The 17,722-nt window shown below is 42.1% G+C and overlaps 1 protein-coding gene across 4 annotated transcripts in view; it reads right to left on the bottom strand.

The window, feature by feature from the left end:
* Window positions 1-16,294, bottom strand: part of fbxo38 (F-box protein 38) — a 90,661-nt gene extending 74,367 nt beyond the window's left edge. The window contains exons 1-3 of one of the 4 annotated variants that reach the window (XM_041193840.1): window positions 16,137-16,294; window positions 13,151-13,319; window positions 3,307-3,440 (exon numbers count right to left, since the gene is read on the bottom strand). In XM_041193840.1, coding sequence (XP_041049774.1) covers window positions 3,307-3,440; window positions 13,151-13,278 — 262 coding nt within the window. In that variant the 5' untranslated portion in view covers window positions 13,279-13,319; window positions 16,137-16,294. Of the gene's footprint in view, window positions 1-3,306; window positions 3,441-13,150; window positions 13,320-15,509; window positions 15,691-15,822; window positions 15,914-16,136 lie in introns of those variants that run through there. The other 3 variants (XM_041193839.1, XM_041193838.1, XM_041193842.1) reach the window with 3 other exon arrangements.
* Between the last annotated feature and the right edge of the window lie 1,428 nt (window positions 16,295-17,722).

Raw genomic sequence — 17,722 nt, 5'->3', positions numbered from 1 at the left:
CCGGCTCTTTTCAGGTGCAACTTATACAGCCTGTATTGGTCCCATATGCCTCAGAACTGGTCTCAATATCCCAGGAATCTAAAGTCCTCCTTGCAACATCAATCCAGTCATGCATTCATCTGCTCTACCCTATTTATATATTCACGAGCATATTGCACCCGGAGTAATTCAGAGATCACTGCTTCTGATGCCCTTGTTATTTTCTTTCACATCCCTCTTTCTACCTATTTTCTTGGTACCGATATGGACACAGTTGCTGGCTGTTCCTCGGCCGTCAGAGTGCTCTGCAGCCACTCAATGACATCCTTGACCCTCAGAGCAAGGAGGCAACATACTACCCTGGATTTACATCTGCGGCTGCAGAAACATCTGTCTGTCCCATAACTGTAGAAACCTCTATCACTATTGCTTTCCAATCTTCTTGCTACCTCTCCTGTCTCCTCTATATAGCTGAGATAGCCTTGGTGTCATGGACCTGATTCTGGATGCAATCATCAGAGGCATCATCAGTTTCACCAGTATTCAGAACTGAAACGGGTTGGAGAGTGAGACACACTTCTGGAACTCCTGCACTATCCTCCTCGACTGCCTGGCATATCCTTAAACTGTGGAGTGACAATAACTGGAAACGTGCTATTCACATAGCTCTCAGCCTTAATTCCCATAACTTCAAATTTTAGTAAGCCTATTGAAGTGGCTGGTAGGTGGGAATGAGGAGGAAAGACAAAAGTTGGAGTGCAATTGAAAACTGCCTGGCAACTTGTTACAAGCATGACTGGAAGCAATCCAAGAGCAAGTCAGCCTGCCTTCCCAGTCACAGTGCACGACAAGCAATCTAGTTTACTTGCTAAATCATAAAAAACCTTTGGAAACAGTAATTCAAAACTATCTAAATGGTACATTTTTAAAGTGAGTGCAGCAACAATGAGACCTTGGAGGGTGGGAAAAGGGGAGCGGGGAAGAAAAATGGTCCAAGTACAAAAGTCTTTGAAGCTGACACAGTAAGTTGAGAAAGCTGTTAATAAGGCACAAAGGATCCTTGGCTTTATTAAAAGAAGCAGGGCACAAGTGAGGCAGTGGTGCTAAACCGTTATAAATCACTGGTGAGGCCCCATTCTGGGCTGGGCATCACACTTGAATAAAAACTTCAGGCGTTAGAGAGGGCACAGAGCGATTTACGAGAATGACACCAAGGATGAGGAACCTCAGTTATATGGAGAGACAGGACAGCATTTCTCTTAATTTTTACAAACAACCTAGACTTGGCTATAAGGAGCAGCATTATAAACTTTACAGAAAAGAAGCTCAGCAACATAGTAGATCATGAGAAGGAAAGTTGTAGACTTCAGGATGACATAAACAGAATGGTTAAATGGGCAGAAGCATGGATATAAATCACTCATTAGGGCTCAGCTGGGAGTATAGCAGATAATTTAAGCAGCATACTTCAAGAAAGATGTAAAGACCTTAGAAGGGATACAGAGGTTTACCAGGATGTTGCCATGGATAAGGGACTTCAGTTGAGAAAAACTGCAAAAATTAGGCCTGTTTGTCTTGGAACAGAGAATGCTAAGAAATGGCCTAATAGAGGTTTTCAAGATAATGAGGTTTTGATAGAGAGATGGAGAAAAAAATTATTCTTCTTGGTGAGTGGATCAATAACCAGCCAGCATAGATTTTAAATCATTGACAAAAGGTTTGAGGGGAGACGGCGGTAGATTTTTTCCCCCACAGTTGTCAAGATTTGGAACATTCTATCTGAAAAGGTGGTGGGATCTGATTCCATTTTAAAAGGGAGTTGGGTAGATATTTAAGGATGAGGAACTTACAGGGTTACGGGCAAAACAGGGATGTGGGACTAAGCATGAGCACTCTTTCAAGGAGCCAACACAGGTATGACAAGTGTTGAAAAAGACTGCTGATTCTAGGCTGGGGTTATTCTCCTTTGAGCAACGATGGTACCATTTGATATAAGGGTTCAAAAACCATGAAGGATTTGGATAAAGCATATAAGGAGAAATTGCTTCCAATGGCACAAGGGTTGATAAAGAGTGCACAGATGTAAGGTGATTGGCAAAAGAACCAGGGCCAAAACAAGGGCCTGAAGTTTTAGGTGGCGGGTGGGCTCGGCAGGAGCGGTCGTGGAGCTATTCGCGATAGGCTCCACACCGCCATTTTACGTGAGTGGGCCAATTAAGGTCTGCCCAGTGTAAGACGCGAGCCATAGCGTTCAGCGACACCTATGCGGGTGGGGGGAGGAGAGGGTGTCGGGGCCAGCGCTCTTTCATGCATGCGCGCAAAAGAGCGCTTCAATCTCCTGAGGCATGGAGTTGCCTTGGGAAGATTGAATTGCTATTGTAATTAACGAATAAATTGATTAAAAATTCATTTAAATGTCCCATCATGTGACTGTGTCACATGAGATGAGACATGTTTTTATACGTAGGAAAAATGATTTACTTAATAAAAGCTTTAGGAAACCTCATCTCGCTCGTGGAACACGAAGGCTGCTTGGCCTTTTCACCTGGCTGTAACCTTAAGGTTGGACGGGCAGTGTTAACAATTGCATCAATTACTTTCTTAATGCCCTTAATAGGCTGTTTATATATCGGCGGGTGTGCAGCTGACTCTGGCGCGCACCCGCTGAACAAAACATCGCGATGATGTAGGGACGCATGCCCAATGTCATCGCTTGTCATTTTATACATCGGCCGATCAGGCCCGCCCCTGCAAGCCAACTGAAAAATCCTGCCTGTGGATTTCTTTTATGCAGTGAGTTTTGATTATCTGGAATGCACTGCCTGAAAGGGTAAAGGAGATTCAATAGCAACCTTCAAAACAGAATTGGATAAATATTTGAAGCGAAATACTTTACAGGGTTATGGGAAAAAGCAGAGGAGTGGGAATTATTGGATAAATCTACCAAAGAGCCAAAACAGGTACGATGGGCCAAATGGCCTTGTCGTGCTGTGTGACAGACACCATTAAAATGAATATGGAAGTTTGCCCTGAAATTGAAACTTGATTCTATGTAAACAAAAGTCAACTATTGTGGCAGCCAGCATTTAACCTGCAAAGTACATTATACACAATATTTAGAATTTAAAGTTCAGATTTCAACGCTTTAAAAAGAACCGGTACAAGAAAGCAGGCGGAACTGACTTTTAGCAGACAGTCTAAAAGTTGCATGTATATTTTTAGTTGATTGCAAGAATACATTAGCACTTCGTGGAACATTCAGAGCACAACTAATATGGCTACTACTGCAATATGTGAATCTGTCTTTAATTTTCATGTTTTACCCACCTGATGGCATGTACTCCCACCAGCAGCCAGCACACAAGTCAACAACCTTCACTACTCGCATATATACAGTAACTGCCTCCTTCAACTTGCGGGACAAACATTCCATACACATGATGTCCTGCAGGGGAAGATACCTGCAAACAAGATACTGGGGCATTGAGCTAATACTTACATAATCAACAACAATAACAGAGTTCATTTCTAGAAAACCTAGACTATGGTTTGCATTATATGTTAATAGTATTACTACTACCACTAGTAGTTGAAAGCTTGAGAGTATATTGGCGAATGGCCTGGAATATTGGGGATAAAGGGGACTAGAAGACTACATGAGGGTGGAAGAGTTAAAGGTAGACAAACAATATAGCTGGTGAGGAAAATGAGTAAAGTAACCAGATGGCCATGTCAATGATCAACTTTCCACAGTACTCATTACATGTAAAGATGTCTCAGAATAGTTTAGAGTAACTTGGCTGGTGAGTAGATACCAAGCCGAGGAGGGAGTGAAGGAAGAGGATCTTGGAATGAAACCTCAGGGTCTTAGATTTTTGAAGGCAAGATGTAGTGAAAGGTGCTAAAGGATAGAGAAAGAGATAAGAAATATATAAGGGATAAGAAAGGTTAAAATTGGATGATATAGGATGTGAGCAGGTATACAGAACTGGAGATAAGTATGATTGCAGATGAGAGTCATTTTAGAAGTTGATTCTCTGGGACTGAGGAAGTCAGAGAAGCTAATCAAAGATAAAAACAAAAACAAAAAAACTGCGGATGCTGGAAATCCAAAACAAAAACAGAATTACCTGGAAAAACTCAGCAGGTCTGGCAGCATCGGCGGAGAAGAAAAGAGTTGACGTTTCAAGTCCTCATGACCCTTCAATAGAACTAGGTGAATCCAAGGAAGGGGTGAGTTTTTCCAGGTAATTCAGCTAATCAAAGACATGGATGAGGGGAAGCAAATGAGCACAGCCAGTTTATATATGATTGAAATGGGGAAGCTGACAAGAACAGCACTGAAGAAGTTTACCTGCAAGTTGTATTTCTGGCTGAGGAAGCACGGCAGTGGTGCATGGTAGATAGCTTAATTTCATTAAAACCAAAGACTATGAAATGATGGAAATTTGTAAAAAAGGAAGTCATTCAGTCCATCATATCTATGCTGGTTCTTTGCAAGAGGGATTCAAAACTAATCTTATGTCCCTGCTTCTCTTCTCATACCCTTATATGCCCCTCTGCTTCAAATATTTGTCCAGCTGGAGACAGCTTGATTACAGACAGGTCACTGGTAACTGGCAGCCATGTAATCAAAAAGGTGAGTTGTGAAAGTATGGCTTATGTGAAAGCTAATTCATACTTCTGAATTATCAAGAAGTGGTACATAAATGATATACAGTAGTGCCAATGATAGAACTCTGACACATACCCATGAGAACCCGGGACACTTTACTGAAACAATTTTTAAAGTGGACACTCATGCCTACCTTCATTAAAAATATACTAGGCAGGTGGAGTGCAATTCATATGCTCTAGCACAGCTTGGGGGGTGCTATAGAATTGATGTGCATACTATACAAAAATGAATCAATAGGAAGTGCATTTTCACAAGCACAGCAATTTCTGTTTTCTTTCCCTTCTCTCCTCCATGTCCCTTCTGTGCTCAGCTTAGTAACAAGCACTTACTGAGTCAGGAAACTATTAGTAAGGTTGAAACATTTCATCTGAGCTTTACAGTCAAACATCGTCACCATATAACAAAAACACTGGTATTTTGCACATCAAATAAAACAAACGTTGGTACCAATGACATAGGTAAGACTAGGTTCTGCTGAGGGAGTGTGAACAGCTAGGGGCTAAAGTAAAAAGCAGAACCTCAAAGGTAATAATCTCTGGGCTATTACCTAAGGCTCGAGCAAACTGGCATAGGGTAAATATGATCAGAAAGTTAAATGCATGGCTCAAAGATTGGTGTGGGTGAAATGGGTTTTGATTCATGGTGCACTGGCACCAGTACTTGAGGAAAGTGGGAGCTGTACAGTTGGGATGGTCTTCACTTGAACCATGCTGGGACCAGAATTCTGGCAAGTCGTATAACCAGGGCAGTAAAGAGGGCTTTAAATTAAATAGTGGGAGCAAGGGATCAAGTGTGGGAAGATGCAATAAATTAAAGAGAGAAGACAAGGCAAGGGAGCAAGGTAGCAATTAAAGTAATCATAATCAGAGCATGGCAAGAAGGAATAGAGCATACAAACCTAAGAGTGAGCCAGAGGTAAGGCTAGAAGTTGCAAAAATAGTAAAAGCACAGAACTAAAGGCTCTGTATCTAAATGCAAGCAGAATTTATAACAACACAGATGAATTGAGAACTCAATTGGAAATAAAGATATATGATTGTCACGAAGCTATTAATGTAGATATTATTGGAAAATATTTTTCTTTTAAAATAGAGGTTTAGTTTGGGTGTTTCTCTTAATTGGATTAAGGCCAGCTAATCTGGGTGCTTTGATGTGTACTCGTTTTGATATGTGGAAGAGATAGAGTGCATTTGCATTTTTTGAATAAAGCATTCAAGAAGTGGGCTGAAAATTGACACCTATCTAGCAGATACCGTGCAATGTGTTTATATTACTAGTAAAATTGGTGCTATGAAAGGGGTTTTGTTGTTAGAGGTTTAGTTCAGAGGTTGGTGATTCAATAAGAATTTACATTCAATGAGCGGTGCTAGGTATAACTTTAGCAGTGTTGTGTGTGCAGAGCAGAAGCAATGTAAGATCAAAGCCTAAAAGTAAAAAACTGCAGATGCTGAAAATCCAAAACAAAAACAAAAATACCTGGAAAAACTCAGCAGGTCTGACAGCATCTGCAGAGAGGAACACAGTTAACGTTTCGAGTCCATATGATTCTTCATAAGGAAAAATAGAAAAGTGGTGAAATATGGTTTAAGGGTGGGGGCTGCGGGGGTGGGGGGGGGCGTGATGTGGTGGGACAAGTAGGGCTGAATGGAGGGCCAGTGATAGGTGGAGATAACCAAAAGATGTCATAGACAAAAGGACAAAGAGGTGTTGAAGCTGGTGATATTATCTAAGGAATGTGATAATAAAGGTACAGATAGCCCTAGTGGGGGTGGGGGGAAGGGATCGAAATAGGCTAAAAGGCAAAGATAAAACAATGGATGGAAATATATTTAAAAATAATGGAAATAGGTGGGAAAAGAAAAATCTATATAAATTATTGGAAAAAAGGGGGATCTGAAAGGGGATGGAGGAGAGAGTTCATGATCTAAAATTGTTGAACTTAATATTCAGTGCAGAAAAGAGTTGATGTTTCGAGTCCTCATGACCCTTCAACAGAACTAGGTGAATCCAAGGAAGGGGTGAAATATAAGCTGCTTTAAGGTGGGGGTGGGGGGGTTTTGGGTGGGGGGAGAGAAGTGGAGGTGGGTGGTGTGGTTGTAGGGACAAACAAGCAGTGATAGAAGCAGATCATCAAAAAATGTCACGGACAACAGAACAAAAGAACACATAGGTGTTAAAGTTGGTGATATTATATAGATAATATCACCAACTTTAACAACTGTGTGTTTTTTTTTCTAAAAACAAAAAAATAGTTCTGTCGAAGGGTCATGAGGACTCGAAACGTCAACTCTTTTCTTCTCCGCCGATGCTGCCTGACCTGCTGAGTTATTCCAGGTAATTCTGTTTTTGTTTTGTTCTTTTGTTCTGTTGTCTGTGACATCTTTTGATGATCTGCTTCTATCACTGCTTGTTTGTCCCTACAACCACACCACCCCCCTCCACTTCTCTCTCCCCCCCACCTACACACCTTAAACCAGCTTATATTTCACCCCTTCCTTGGATTCACCTAGTTCTGTTGAAGCGTCATGAGGACTCGAAACGTCAACTCTTTTCTTCTCCGCCGATGCTGCCAGACCTGCTGAGTTTTTCCAGGTAATTCTGTTTTTGTTTTGGATTTCCAGCATCCGCAGTTTTTTTTGTTTTTATCAATATTCAGTCCGGAAGGCTGTAAAGCACTTAGTCAGAAGGTGAGGCATTGTTCCACCAGTTTGCGTTGAGCTTCACTGGAACAATGCAGCAGGCCAAGGATGGACATATGGGCATGAGAGCAGGGTGGAGTGTTGAAATGGCAAGCGACAGGGAGGTCTAGGTCATGCTTGCGGACAGACTGAAGGTGTTCTGCAAAGCGGTCACCCAGTCTGCGTTTGGTCTCTCCAATGTACAGGAAACCGCACTGGGAGCAGCGAATGTAGTAGACTAAATTGAGGGAAGTGCAAGTGAAATGCTGCTTCACTTGAAAGGAATGTTTGGGCCCTTGGACGGTGAGGAGAGGGGAAGTGAAGGGGCAAGTGTTGCACCTTCTGCAGTTGCATGGGAAGGTGCCATGGGAGGGGGTTGAGGTGTAGGGGGTGATGGAGTAGTGGACCAGGGCGTCCCGGAGGGAACGATCTCTGCAGAATGCCGCCGGGGGGGTGAAGGGAAGATGGGTTTGGTGGTGGCATCATGCTGGAGTTGGCGGAAATGGCGGAGGATGATCCTTTGAATGCGGAGGCTGGTGGGGTGATAAGTGAGGACAAGGGGAGCCCTATCATGATTCTGGGAGGGAGAGGAAGGTTTGAGGGCCGATGCGCGGGAGATGGGCCGGACATGGTTGAGGGCCCTGTCAACCACTGTGGGTGGAAAACCTCGGTTAAGGAAGAAGGAAGTCATGTCAGAGGAACTGTTTTTGAAAGTGGCGTCATCAGAACAGATGCAACGGAGACTTTTAGCCTATTTCGATCCCTTCCCCCCATCCCACCCTCACTAGGGCTATCTATACCTTTATTATCACATTCCTTAGATAATATCACCAGCTTCAACAACTCTTTGTCCTTTTGTCTATGACACCTTTTGGTTATCTCCACCTATCACTGGCCCTCTATCCAGCTCTACTTGTCCCACCCCCCCCTTAAACCAGCTTATATTTCACCTCTTTTCTATTTTTCCTTAGTTCTGTTGAAGAGTCATACGGACTCGAAACATTAACTGTGCTTCTCTCCGCAGAAGCTGTCAGACCTGCTGAGTTTTTCCAGGTATTTTTGTTTTAGTTTAAGATCAAAGCCTGTAAGTCTACCATGGAGTCTGCAAGGAACCAAAGTTAAAGGAGCCTCATTTTGAATTTGTAAGGTGAAAATGCTTTGCCTGATATCTGGTTTAGTCTATGGGTTGCTGTTGCCTTAATGGAGATTAGTTTGGGAATTTGTTATAAGTTATGATAGTAGTAATTTTTGCCATGTATATATTTATACACACACATATTTTAACCTGTGTAAATTAGTAAAACTTTTCATTTAGTTTAATGTAAAGCCTCAAGAACTGGTGGTCTGATTCCTGAATTTAGTCACATCTCAAATATAACACTTAAAATTATAGTTTATGACAGTTGTTTAAAGTTTCCCTCTGGGATTTTTAAAGAACTCAGTTGTACCAATTGCATAGTCATAACAATGATCTGATAGTCATCATAGAGACATGGCTGCAAGATGACAATGGCTGGGACCTGAATATTCAAGGGTACATTTCAGAAGGACAGGAAGCTAGGAAAAGTTGAAGTGGTAGCTCTGTTAATTAAGGATGACAATATATTAGAGCTAAGATTATCCTCCCTCTAAAGATCAAGATGTAGAATCAGTTTGGGTTGAGATAAGAAATAGCAAAAGTAGGAATTTTTTTGTGGGAATAGTTTTCAGACCCCTTAACAGTAACCACACTGTAAAACAGGGTATACAGGAAGAAATAATGGGGGCTTGTGTCAAAGATATGGCGATAATCATGAGTGATTTTAATCTACACATAAATTGGGCAAATCAGATTGACAAAGGTAGCCTGGGAAGATGAGCTCATAGTGTTTTCGAGACAGTTTCTTGGAGCAGCAAGTTCTACAGCCAACCAGAGAGCAGGCTAGTCTAGATCTAATAATGTGCAATGAGACAGGACTAATTAATTACCTCATTGTAAAGATACCCAGGGGTGGCAGAGATCATAACATGATTTTTATTTTTGTTTTGGATTTCCAGCATCCGCAGTTTTTTGCCTTTATAACATGATTGAAGTTTGCATTCAGTTTGATGAAGGAGGTAAGAGTCTAAAACTAGTGTTTTAAACTTAAATAAGGGCAATTATCAGAGCATAAAGACAGAGCTGGCTAAAGTGAACTGGCAAATTAGGTTAAGGAATAGGTCAGTAGAGATGCAGTGGCAGACACTTGAGGAGATATTACATAACACTCAACAAAGATACATTCCAGTGAGAAAGAAAGATTCTAGGGAAAGATGCACCATCCATGGTTAACTAAGGAAGTTTAAGAGAGCATCAAATTGAAAGAAAATTGAAAGAAATTCTGCAAAAATTTGTGGCAAATCAGAATATTGGACAGAATACTTTTAAAAAAGCAAAAAATGACTAAAAGAATAACAAAGGAGAAATTAGAGTATGAGAAAAAGCTAGCTAAAAATATAAAAACAGGTATTTAAAAAGGAGAAAAATAACTAAGGTGAGTGTTGGTCCTCTAGAGAGACAGAAACCGGTATTAAATAATGGAAAATAAGGAAATGGTGGATATATTGAACAGATGTTTTGTGATTCTTCACTGTAGAGGATACAAACAACATCCCAGAAATAATTGTGAATCAAGAGGTGAAAGGAAGGAACTTAAAACAATTACAATCACCAGGGAAAGGGTACCAAGAAATTTATTAGAACTAAAAGCTGACAAGTCCCCAGGTCTTAATGGACTTCATCTAGGGGCTTAAAAGAAGTGGCTGCTGAGATAGTAGATGTATTGGGTTTGATTTTCCAAAATTCTCTAGATTCTGGAAAGGTCTCATCAGATTGGATAATAGCAAATGCAACGCCTCTATTCAAGAAAGGAGGTAGATAGAAAGCAAGAATCTACAGGCTAGTTAGCTTAACAACTGTCATAGGGAAAATGCTGAAATCTATTATGAAGGAGGTTATAGCAGGGCATTTAGAAAATCTCAATGGAATCAGGCACAGTCAACATGATTTTTTGAAAGGGAAATCATGTTTGACTAATTTATTAGAGCTCTTTGAGGAAGCAACAAGCCATGTGAATAAAGGGAAACCTGTGGATATGTTGTACTTAGATTTCCAGAAGACACATGACAAGGTGCCACATCAAAGTTTACTATGTAAAGGTTTGTGGTATAAGTGCAACATTTTGGCATGGATAGAGGATTGGTTAGCTAACAGGAAACTGAGAGTAGGCATAAATGGGTAATTTTCAAGTTGACAGGATTTTTACAAGTGGAGTGCCACAGGGATCAGTGCTGGAGCCTCAACTAGTTACAATCTACATCAATGATTTGGATGAAGGGACTTTATGTACAGTTACTGATGACACAAAGATAGATAGGAATGTTGGCATTTATTGCAAGGGAAATGTAACATAAAAGTGTTTTGCTACAGTTGTACAGGACATTGGTGAGACCACATCTGGAGTATTGCATACAGTTCTGGTTTCCTTATCTAAGAAAGGACATAATTGCATCAGAAAGAGTTCATAGAAGGTTCAGATAAAAACAAAAAAACTGCGGATGCTGGAAATCCAAAACAAAAACAGAATTACCTGGAAAAACTCAGGTCTGGCAGCATCGGTGGAGAAGAAAAGAGTTGACGTTTCGAGTCCTCACGACCCTTCAGCAGAACTGAATGAATCTTAGGAAAGGGGTGAAATATAAGCTGGTTTAAGGTTGGGGGGGGGGAGAAGTTGGGGGGGTCTGGAGTGGTTGTAGGGACAAGCGAGCAGTGATAGGAGCTGATAATCAAAATATGTCACAGACAAAAGAACACAGAGGTGTTGATTTTGGTGATATTATCTAAACGAATGTGCTAATTAAGAATGGATGGTAGGGCACTCAAGGTACAGCTCTAGTGGGGATGGGGTGGAAAGACCAGCAGGGCATTATTTTTAAAAGATTTAAAAATAATGGAAATAGGTGGGAAAAGAAAAATCTACATAAATTATTGGAAAAAACAAAAGAAGGGGTAAGAAACAGAAAGGGGGTGGGGCTGGAGTTCAAGATCTAAAGTTGTTGAATTCAATATTCAGTCCAGAAGGCTGTAAAGTGTCTAGTCGGAAGATGAGGTGCTGTTCTTCCAGTTTGCGTTGGGCTTCACTGGAACAATGCAGCAAGCCAAGGACAGACATGTGGGCAAGAGAGCAGGGTGCAGTGTTAAAATGGCAAGCGACAGGGAGGTTTGGGTCATTCTTGCGGACAGACCGCAGGTGTTCAGCAAAGCAGTTGCCCAGTTTACATTTGGTCTCTCCAATGTAGAGGAGACTGCATTGGGAGCAACGAATGCAGACCTTCACCCCCCCCGGCAGCATTCCGTAGGGATCGTTCCCTCCGGGACACCCTGGTCCACTCCTCCATCACCCCCTACTCCTCAACCCCCACCTATGGCACCTCTCCATGCCCACGCAAAAGATGCAACACCTGCCCCTTCACTTCCTCTCTCCGCACCATCCAAGGGCCCAAACACTCCTTTCAAGTGAAGCAGCATTTCACTTGCATTTCCCCCAACTTAGTCGACTGCATTCGTTGCTCCCAATGTGGTCTCTTCTACATCGGAGAGACCAAACGTAAACTGGGCGACCGCTTTGCAGAACACCTGCAGTCTGTCCGCAAGAATGACCCAAACCGCCCTGTCGCTTGCCATTTTAACACTGCACCCTGCTCTCTTGCCCACATGTCTGTCCTTGGCTTGCTGCATTGTTCCAGTGAAGCCCAACGCAAACTGGAGGAACAGCACCTCATCTTCCGACTAGGCACTTTACAGCTTTCCGGACTGAATATTGAATTCGACAACTTTAGATCTTGAACTCCCTCCTCCATCCCCACCCACTTTGTTTCTTCCCCCTTCCTTTTGTTTTTTCCAATAATTTATATAGATTTTTCTTTTCCCACCTATTTCCATTATTTTTAAATCTTTTATGCCCTGCTGGCCTTTCCACCCCACTCCCACTAGAGCTGTACCTTGAGTGCCCTACCATCCATTAATTAGCACATTCGTTTAGATAATATCACCAAAATCAACACCTGTGTTCTTTTGTCTGTGACATCTTTTGATTATCTGCTCCTATCACTGCTTGCTTGTCCCGACAACCACCCCAGCCCCCCCCAACTTCTCTCTCCCCACCCCTCCTTCCCCTCCCCACCCCCTCCACCTTAAACCAGCTTATATTTCACCCCTTTCCTAAGATTCACTCAGTTCTGCTGAAGGGTCATGAGGACTCAAAATGTCAACTCTTTTCTTCTCCACCGATGCTGCCAGACCTGCTGAGTTTTTCACAGAAGGTTCACTTGACTGATTCCTGGGATGAGGCAGTTGGTTATCTATGAGGGAAGGTTGGACAGGTTGGGCCTGTATCCCTTGGAGAATGAGGGGTGATCTCATTGAAACATATAAGATCCTGTGGGGACTTGACAGAATGGATGCTGAGAGGATGTTTCCCCTTGCGAGAGATGCCAAACTGTGGGATACAGTTTAAAAATAAGGGAACATTTAAGATAGAGATGAGGAGAATTTTTTTCTCTCAGAGGTTTGTGATTCTGTGGAACTCTCTTCTCCAGACAACAGCAAAGGCAGAGTAATTGAATATTTTTAAGGCAGAGGTAGATAAGATTCTTGACTGACAAGGGAGGGTATAAGGGGTAGACAGGAAAGTGGCATTGATGCCACTATCAGGTTGATTGGCAGAGCAGGCTTGAGTCTAATCGCAACCCTTATTATGAAAAAGTTAAAAAATAAACACTTAAAACATGCACACACCTGAATATATGACAGAGCACTTCATGTGAAAACTGATTCATATAGTCCCTTGGTTCATCTCGCTTTGCAGCTTCCCCTCCTTCATTCACATTTAAGCACTTTTTGATGCTTTTCCGTCGAGGTCCCATCTTCAGCAAGTGCCTCTGAAGTACGCTCCTTTCTGAAGTCACTGCCAGTCCAAACATATAAAATTAAACTTTCAGTAAACAATCAGCTGGTTCCTACAAGACTTGTAATTCTTTATCAAATTAAATTAGGTAGTACATTGGTCTGTTGTGTTTGGGGTGTGAACTCCAATCCCACGAGCTCGATAAAACTATTCTCTGTCTACTGGCTGTGAGTATCCTATTTGCAATAAGCTCAGGTAGACACTGTTTCTAACTGGCATGGGTTGACAGCACAGAGCTATCAGCAATTCAGCACCAATTGGCAATCTCTGTCAATAGGCCAACGTGTAGCCTTTGATGAAATTGAAATATTTCACAATGATGCAGTATGTTTTAAGATGTCAAGTCATTGGGCAGAGTGAATGGAGCTTTATTCTTTACCGAAGTGCGTTCATTGACCTTGGGATATTTTCTGCTGATATCAAAAATGTTCTAAGTTTTTTCTACTATGGAAAAAACGTCATGGAAAAATAAATGAAGCAGATTACATAATGGTTGTGATTTACAATGTTTATATCAATAATCAAGAACCCAAAAATAACCGAATTACTATTTGGTCAGTTTTATTCATCATGTAATGATTGTTTTTGCCTAACAGTAAATGCCCAACAAGTCACTGTATACTTTGGGACATATGAGAGGGAATGATAAAGGCAAGCTTTTCTTGAATAGCCAATATCATCATCCGCTATATAATTTTACATCTGTAATACAAAGTATTTTTAAAAGATGAATACACAATATGCAACCATTCTGGAAAAGTTTCCTTCCCTGGCACTAAAATCCCTTATCCAGCCAAATGTCACTGGAGTGTCATGAATGATGCCACTAGTGCTATCCTACAGGGCTTTATTTACAAAAACATATTTTTCTCCTCAGCCACCTTAAAAATTGATAATTTACACTCCATCGGTCATAGTAGAATTTCTAAAATAGCAAGTATAAGCATGAAAATATAAGTGGGGATTTAATTTCTCATTTATTCAAAAACATTAACGCACATCTCAATATTGTGAAAGTTCAACTGTTGTCAAACTTAAAAGTAGCAGTGGAAACTGAGAACAAGTACTGCCCAGTAACTGCAATGTGTCTTTGCAATGTATTTCGTTCATAACAAGGTTAAGCTTTGACCTGTTTCCACAGCTTTATCCTTGCAAATCATTCATCCTGAAATTTCTCACTATGACTCTTGTACTTGTCCAACTGTTTCCACTTTAATTTTTTATATTCTGCCAAATGTAACTATGACAGGTCAACCTTGTTCTACAGCTTTTCATTATTCATTTTAATGTTGTTATCTGGAATTCAGGCTGGTCTTGCAACTCTATAGATGCTGTTATATAGGGGCTGATGGTGGGTAGGGAGCAGGCAGCAGGGAATGCTCAGGAGTGAAGATCAGAATAAGCATTGCAGACTTACTAAAACTGGTGGCTAGGAAGACCTGTCTTAAGTAAGTCACCCTAGCCACCAGCTTAGCACCCCTGAACCCAAGACCATAGTGGCTTATAGCGCATTGTTAATCAACAGAACAGCTAGGAACTTCAGACAATAGCAAGCAGATCAAACAGGAAATCCCTTGGAAACAATAGCATGCTAGGCCCCTTGGGAATTAACAGGAAGAAATGAAAGCAAGCTAAGCAAGTTAACCCCTAAATATTTGCCTAGACACTGATCAAAGATTCTATTAAAAATGGTTGTCTATCTTCCAGGTGATAAACTCAGTATCGAATCTCACCCCAGAGACCCATCTCTTTACACAGCGAACCATTACAAAATATTAGACAGGAGTTCGCCTAAGAGCCAAACCAGATGGTGTAACCCAGAACTCAACACTTTAAACCAAATCAGATACCGACTTGGTAAGTAAGTCAAACATCTAGTATTTCATATCTCTAGTCACACCCAGGGCAGTTAAAAGTGCTGACGTCCAGCTTATTCGCCCATAGCAGAACAGCTTCAGATGAAGGAGCAGCTGCAAATGCAGACCTGAAATGGGAACTGTAGGATGACATGAGAGAAATTCAGTTTAAAAATACAGGAAGTGTTTATTTATTGTTTTGGAAATTATGGGAGGAGAATATTTTAAATTGAAAATCCTCATGTCTAGCCTATATTTGCTGCTCTCAGTTCTACATTCCACATTAATAAAACTCTTCAGACACAAGAAATGGAGGAGGTTCCTCAAAACCCACACAAAAAAACGGCCCGGGTTTCCGCCCTCTCCAGAGGAAGTCTCAGCGGTGATTCTGATCCAAACCCCAGGGCAGTGTCAGCGGCCGGTATGAAGGCGGCTTCTCCTGGGGGTTCGGGCTGCAGGAGAGGCCGCGGTGACCAAGGCCCGGCGGCGGCTCCTTTCCACGGAAACCGGGGGTGGGGGGGGGGGGGGGTAGTAAATCAGGCTGCAATTCCTCAGCAGGAGCCAGGAACAGGGTTCCCCTGCCGGGGAGAGAGTGCGCTGCTCTGGCCTGGATCCCGGCTCGGGGCGGCCGCGCCTGCCTCCCTCACCTGCGCGGACAGACCGTGTCCGCCGCCTCTGGACCGGGAGCTCGAGCCCGGCAACATCAACATCAACATCCGCCACCTTACCCACAATCCCCTGAGCCAGACGGCACCAGTGCGCTTGCGCAGCAGCCACGGCAGCCGCCGGGGCCAAAAAGCGGCGCCGTTGTCTCGGCTGCTGCATCTGCCTTTTCTCAAACTCATTCCCCTTTTCTGTTTCCACTTGGCTTCCAAAGCAGGACTCATAATCGTAACTCATTTCATATCAAAATATAGATTAAGCTCATTCGACATTCTTAAAAAAAAAGCACAACACTCACATATTTCAATGGGTTTTGTGGTCAGTCAATCTCACTCTTTGGTGGCCACCCCTAACTCTCTTCCTTAATCTTAAATGCAAGGCAGATCCATCATTATTGTTGTCAATGGTGCCCTTTTAGACAGGTACAGTGAAAGGCATATATCCACCTTAGTGTGTTCCAATAGCCTAAGGTCCGGCCTGTGGAATCACACCAATCTGATTGGCCAACAGCTCTGTAGTCTCAGCAGCGCCAGCGGTGGCCAGGACTGGGACTGCAAGCAAGTCCTGGAGTCCAGGACGACGACATCGTCATTTGGTAGTGGCAGTGGTAGTGGTGATTGTCGTCACCTCATCTGTCGGGAGGGATCATCAGCAGGGCACAGAGATAAAAGCAAAAAACTGCGGATGCTGGAAATCCAAAACAAAAACAGAAACAAATAAAAATAGTTCTGCTGAAAGGTCATGAGGACTCGAAACGTCAACTGCGCTCTCCTCCGCTGATGCTGCCAGACCTGCTGAGTTTTTCCAGGTATTTCTGTTTCTGTTTTTGTTGAGCAGGGCACAGATCTTGGAAAGGGGGACATTATGCCCGCCTCATGTAATGGGCCCACCCATTGGCGAGGGACCATAAAATTTTTCCCCATGTGCCCTTCTGCAGTAAAATTTGATGTAGCTTTCTGGAAATCTAAATACACTACATCCACTTGTTTCCCTTTATCCATTCTGCTGTTACATCCTGAAAAGAATTTTAATACATTTGTCAAACATGATTTCCCTTTCACAAAATCATGGTGACTCTGCCTGATTGTATTATGATTTTCTAATTGTCCTGCTACTACCTGCTTAAAATTGGATCCTAGCATTTCCCAACAACAAACATAGGCTAACCTATAGTTTTTTTTTTGCTTTTTGACTCCCTCCTTTTTTGAATAGAGGTGTTACATTTGTGGTTTTCCCATTCACTGGTACTTTTTCAGAATCTTGGGAATTTTGGAAGTTTACAACCAATGCATACACTATCTCTGCAATCAGTCTTTTAAGGCCCTAGGATGCAGGCCATTAGAAGGTCCAGGTGACTTGTCAGCCTTTAGTCCCATTAGTTTTCCTAGTACTTTTTCTCTAGTGATCATTGTTTTAAGTTCTTCCCTCCCTTTTCCCCCTTGCTTTTCCATTATTCTTGGGATGCTTTTTGTATCTTCTACTATGAAGACAGTTACAAAATACTTGTTCAAAGTCTCAACCATTTCCTGGTTTCCCATTATTAACTCCCCATTCTCATTCTCGAAGGGACCAAAGTTCACTTAGCTACTCTCTCTTTTAATATGCAGAAGCTTTTAATGTCTGTTTTTATATTCCCTACCGGTTTTCTCTCATACTCCAATATCTCCATCCTTTTTTTTATTCATCCTTTGCTGGGTCCTAAAATTTTCCCAACCTTCTGGCCTACCACACATCTTTACAGAATTGTACATCTTTTCTTTCAATTTAATACCATTCTTAACTCCCTTAGTTAGCCACAGATGGTCTCGTGGACTCTTTATTTTTCAAGAACACAAGAACTAGGAGCAGGAGTAGACCACACAGTACTTAGAGCCTGTTCCACCG

Source organism: Carcharodon carcharias, chromosome 8, assembly GCF_017639515.1.
Source record: "Carcharodon carcharias isolate sCarCar2 chromosome 8, sCarCar2.pri, whole genome shotgun sequence".
In the NCBI taxonomy this organism is placed as follows: Eukaryota; Metazoa; Chordata; class Chondrichthyes; order Lamniformes; family Lamnidae; genus Carcharodon; species Carcharodon carcharias.
This window is presented reverse-complemented; position numbering and strand designations above follow the sequence as displayed.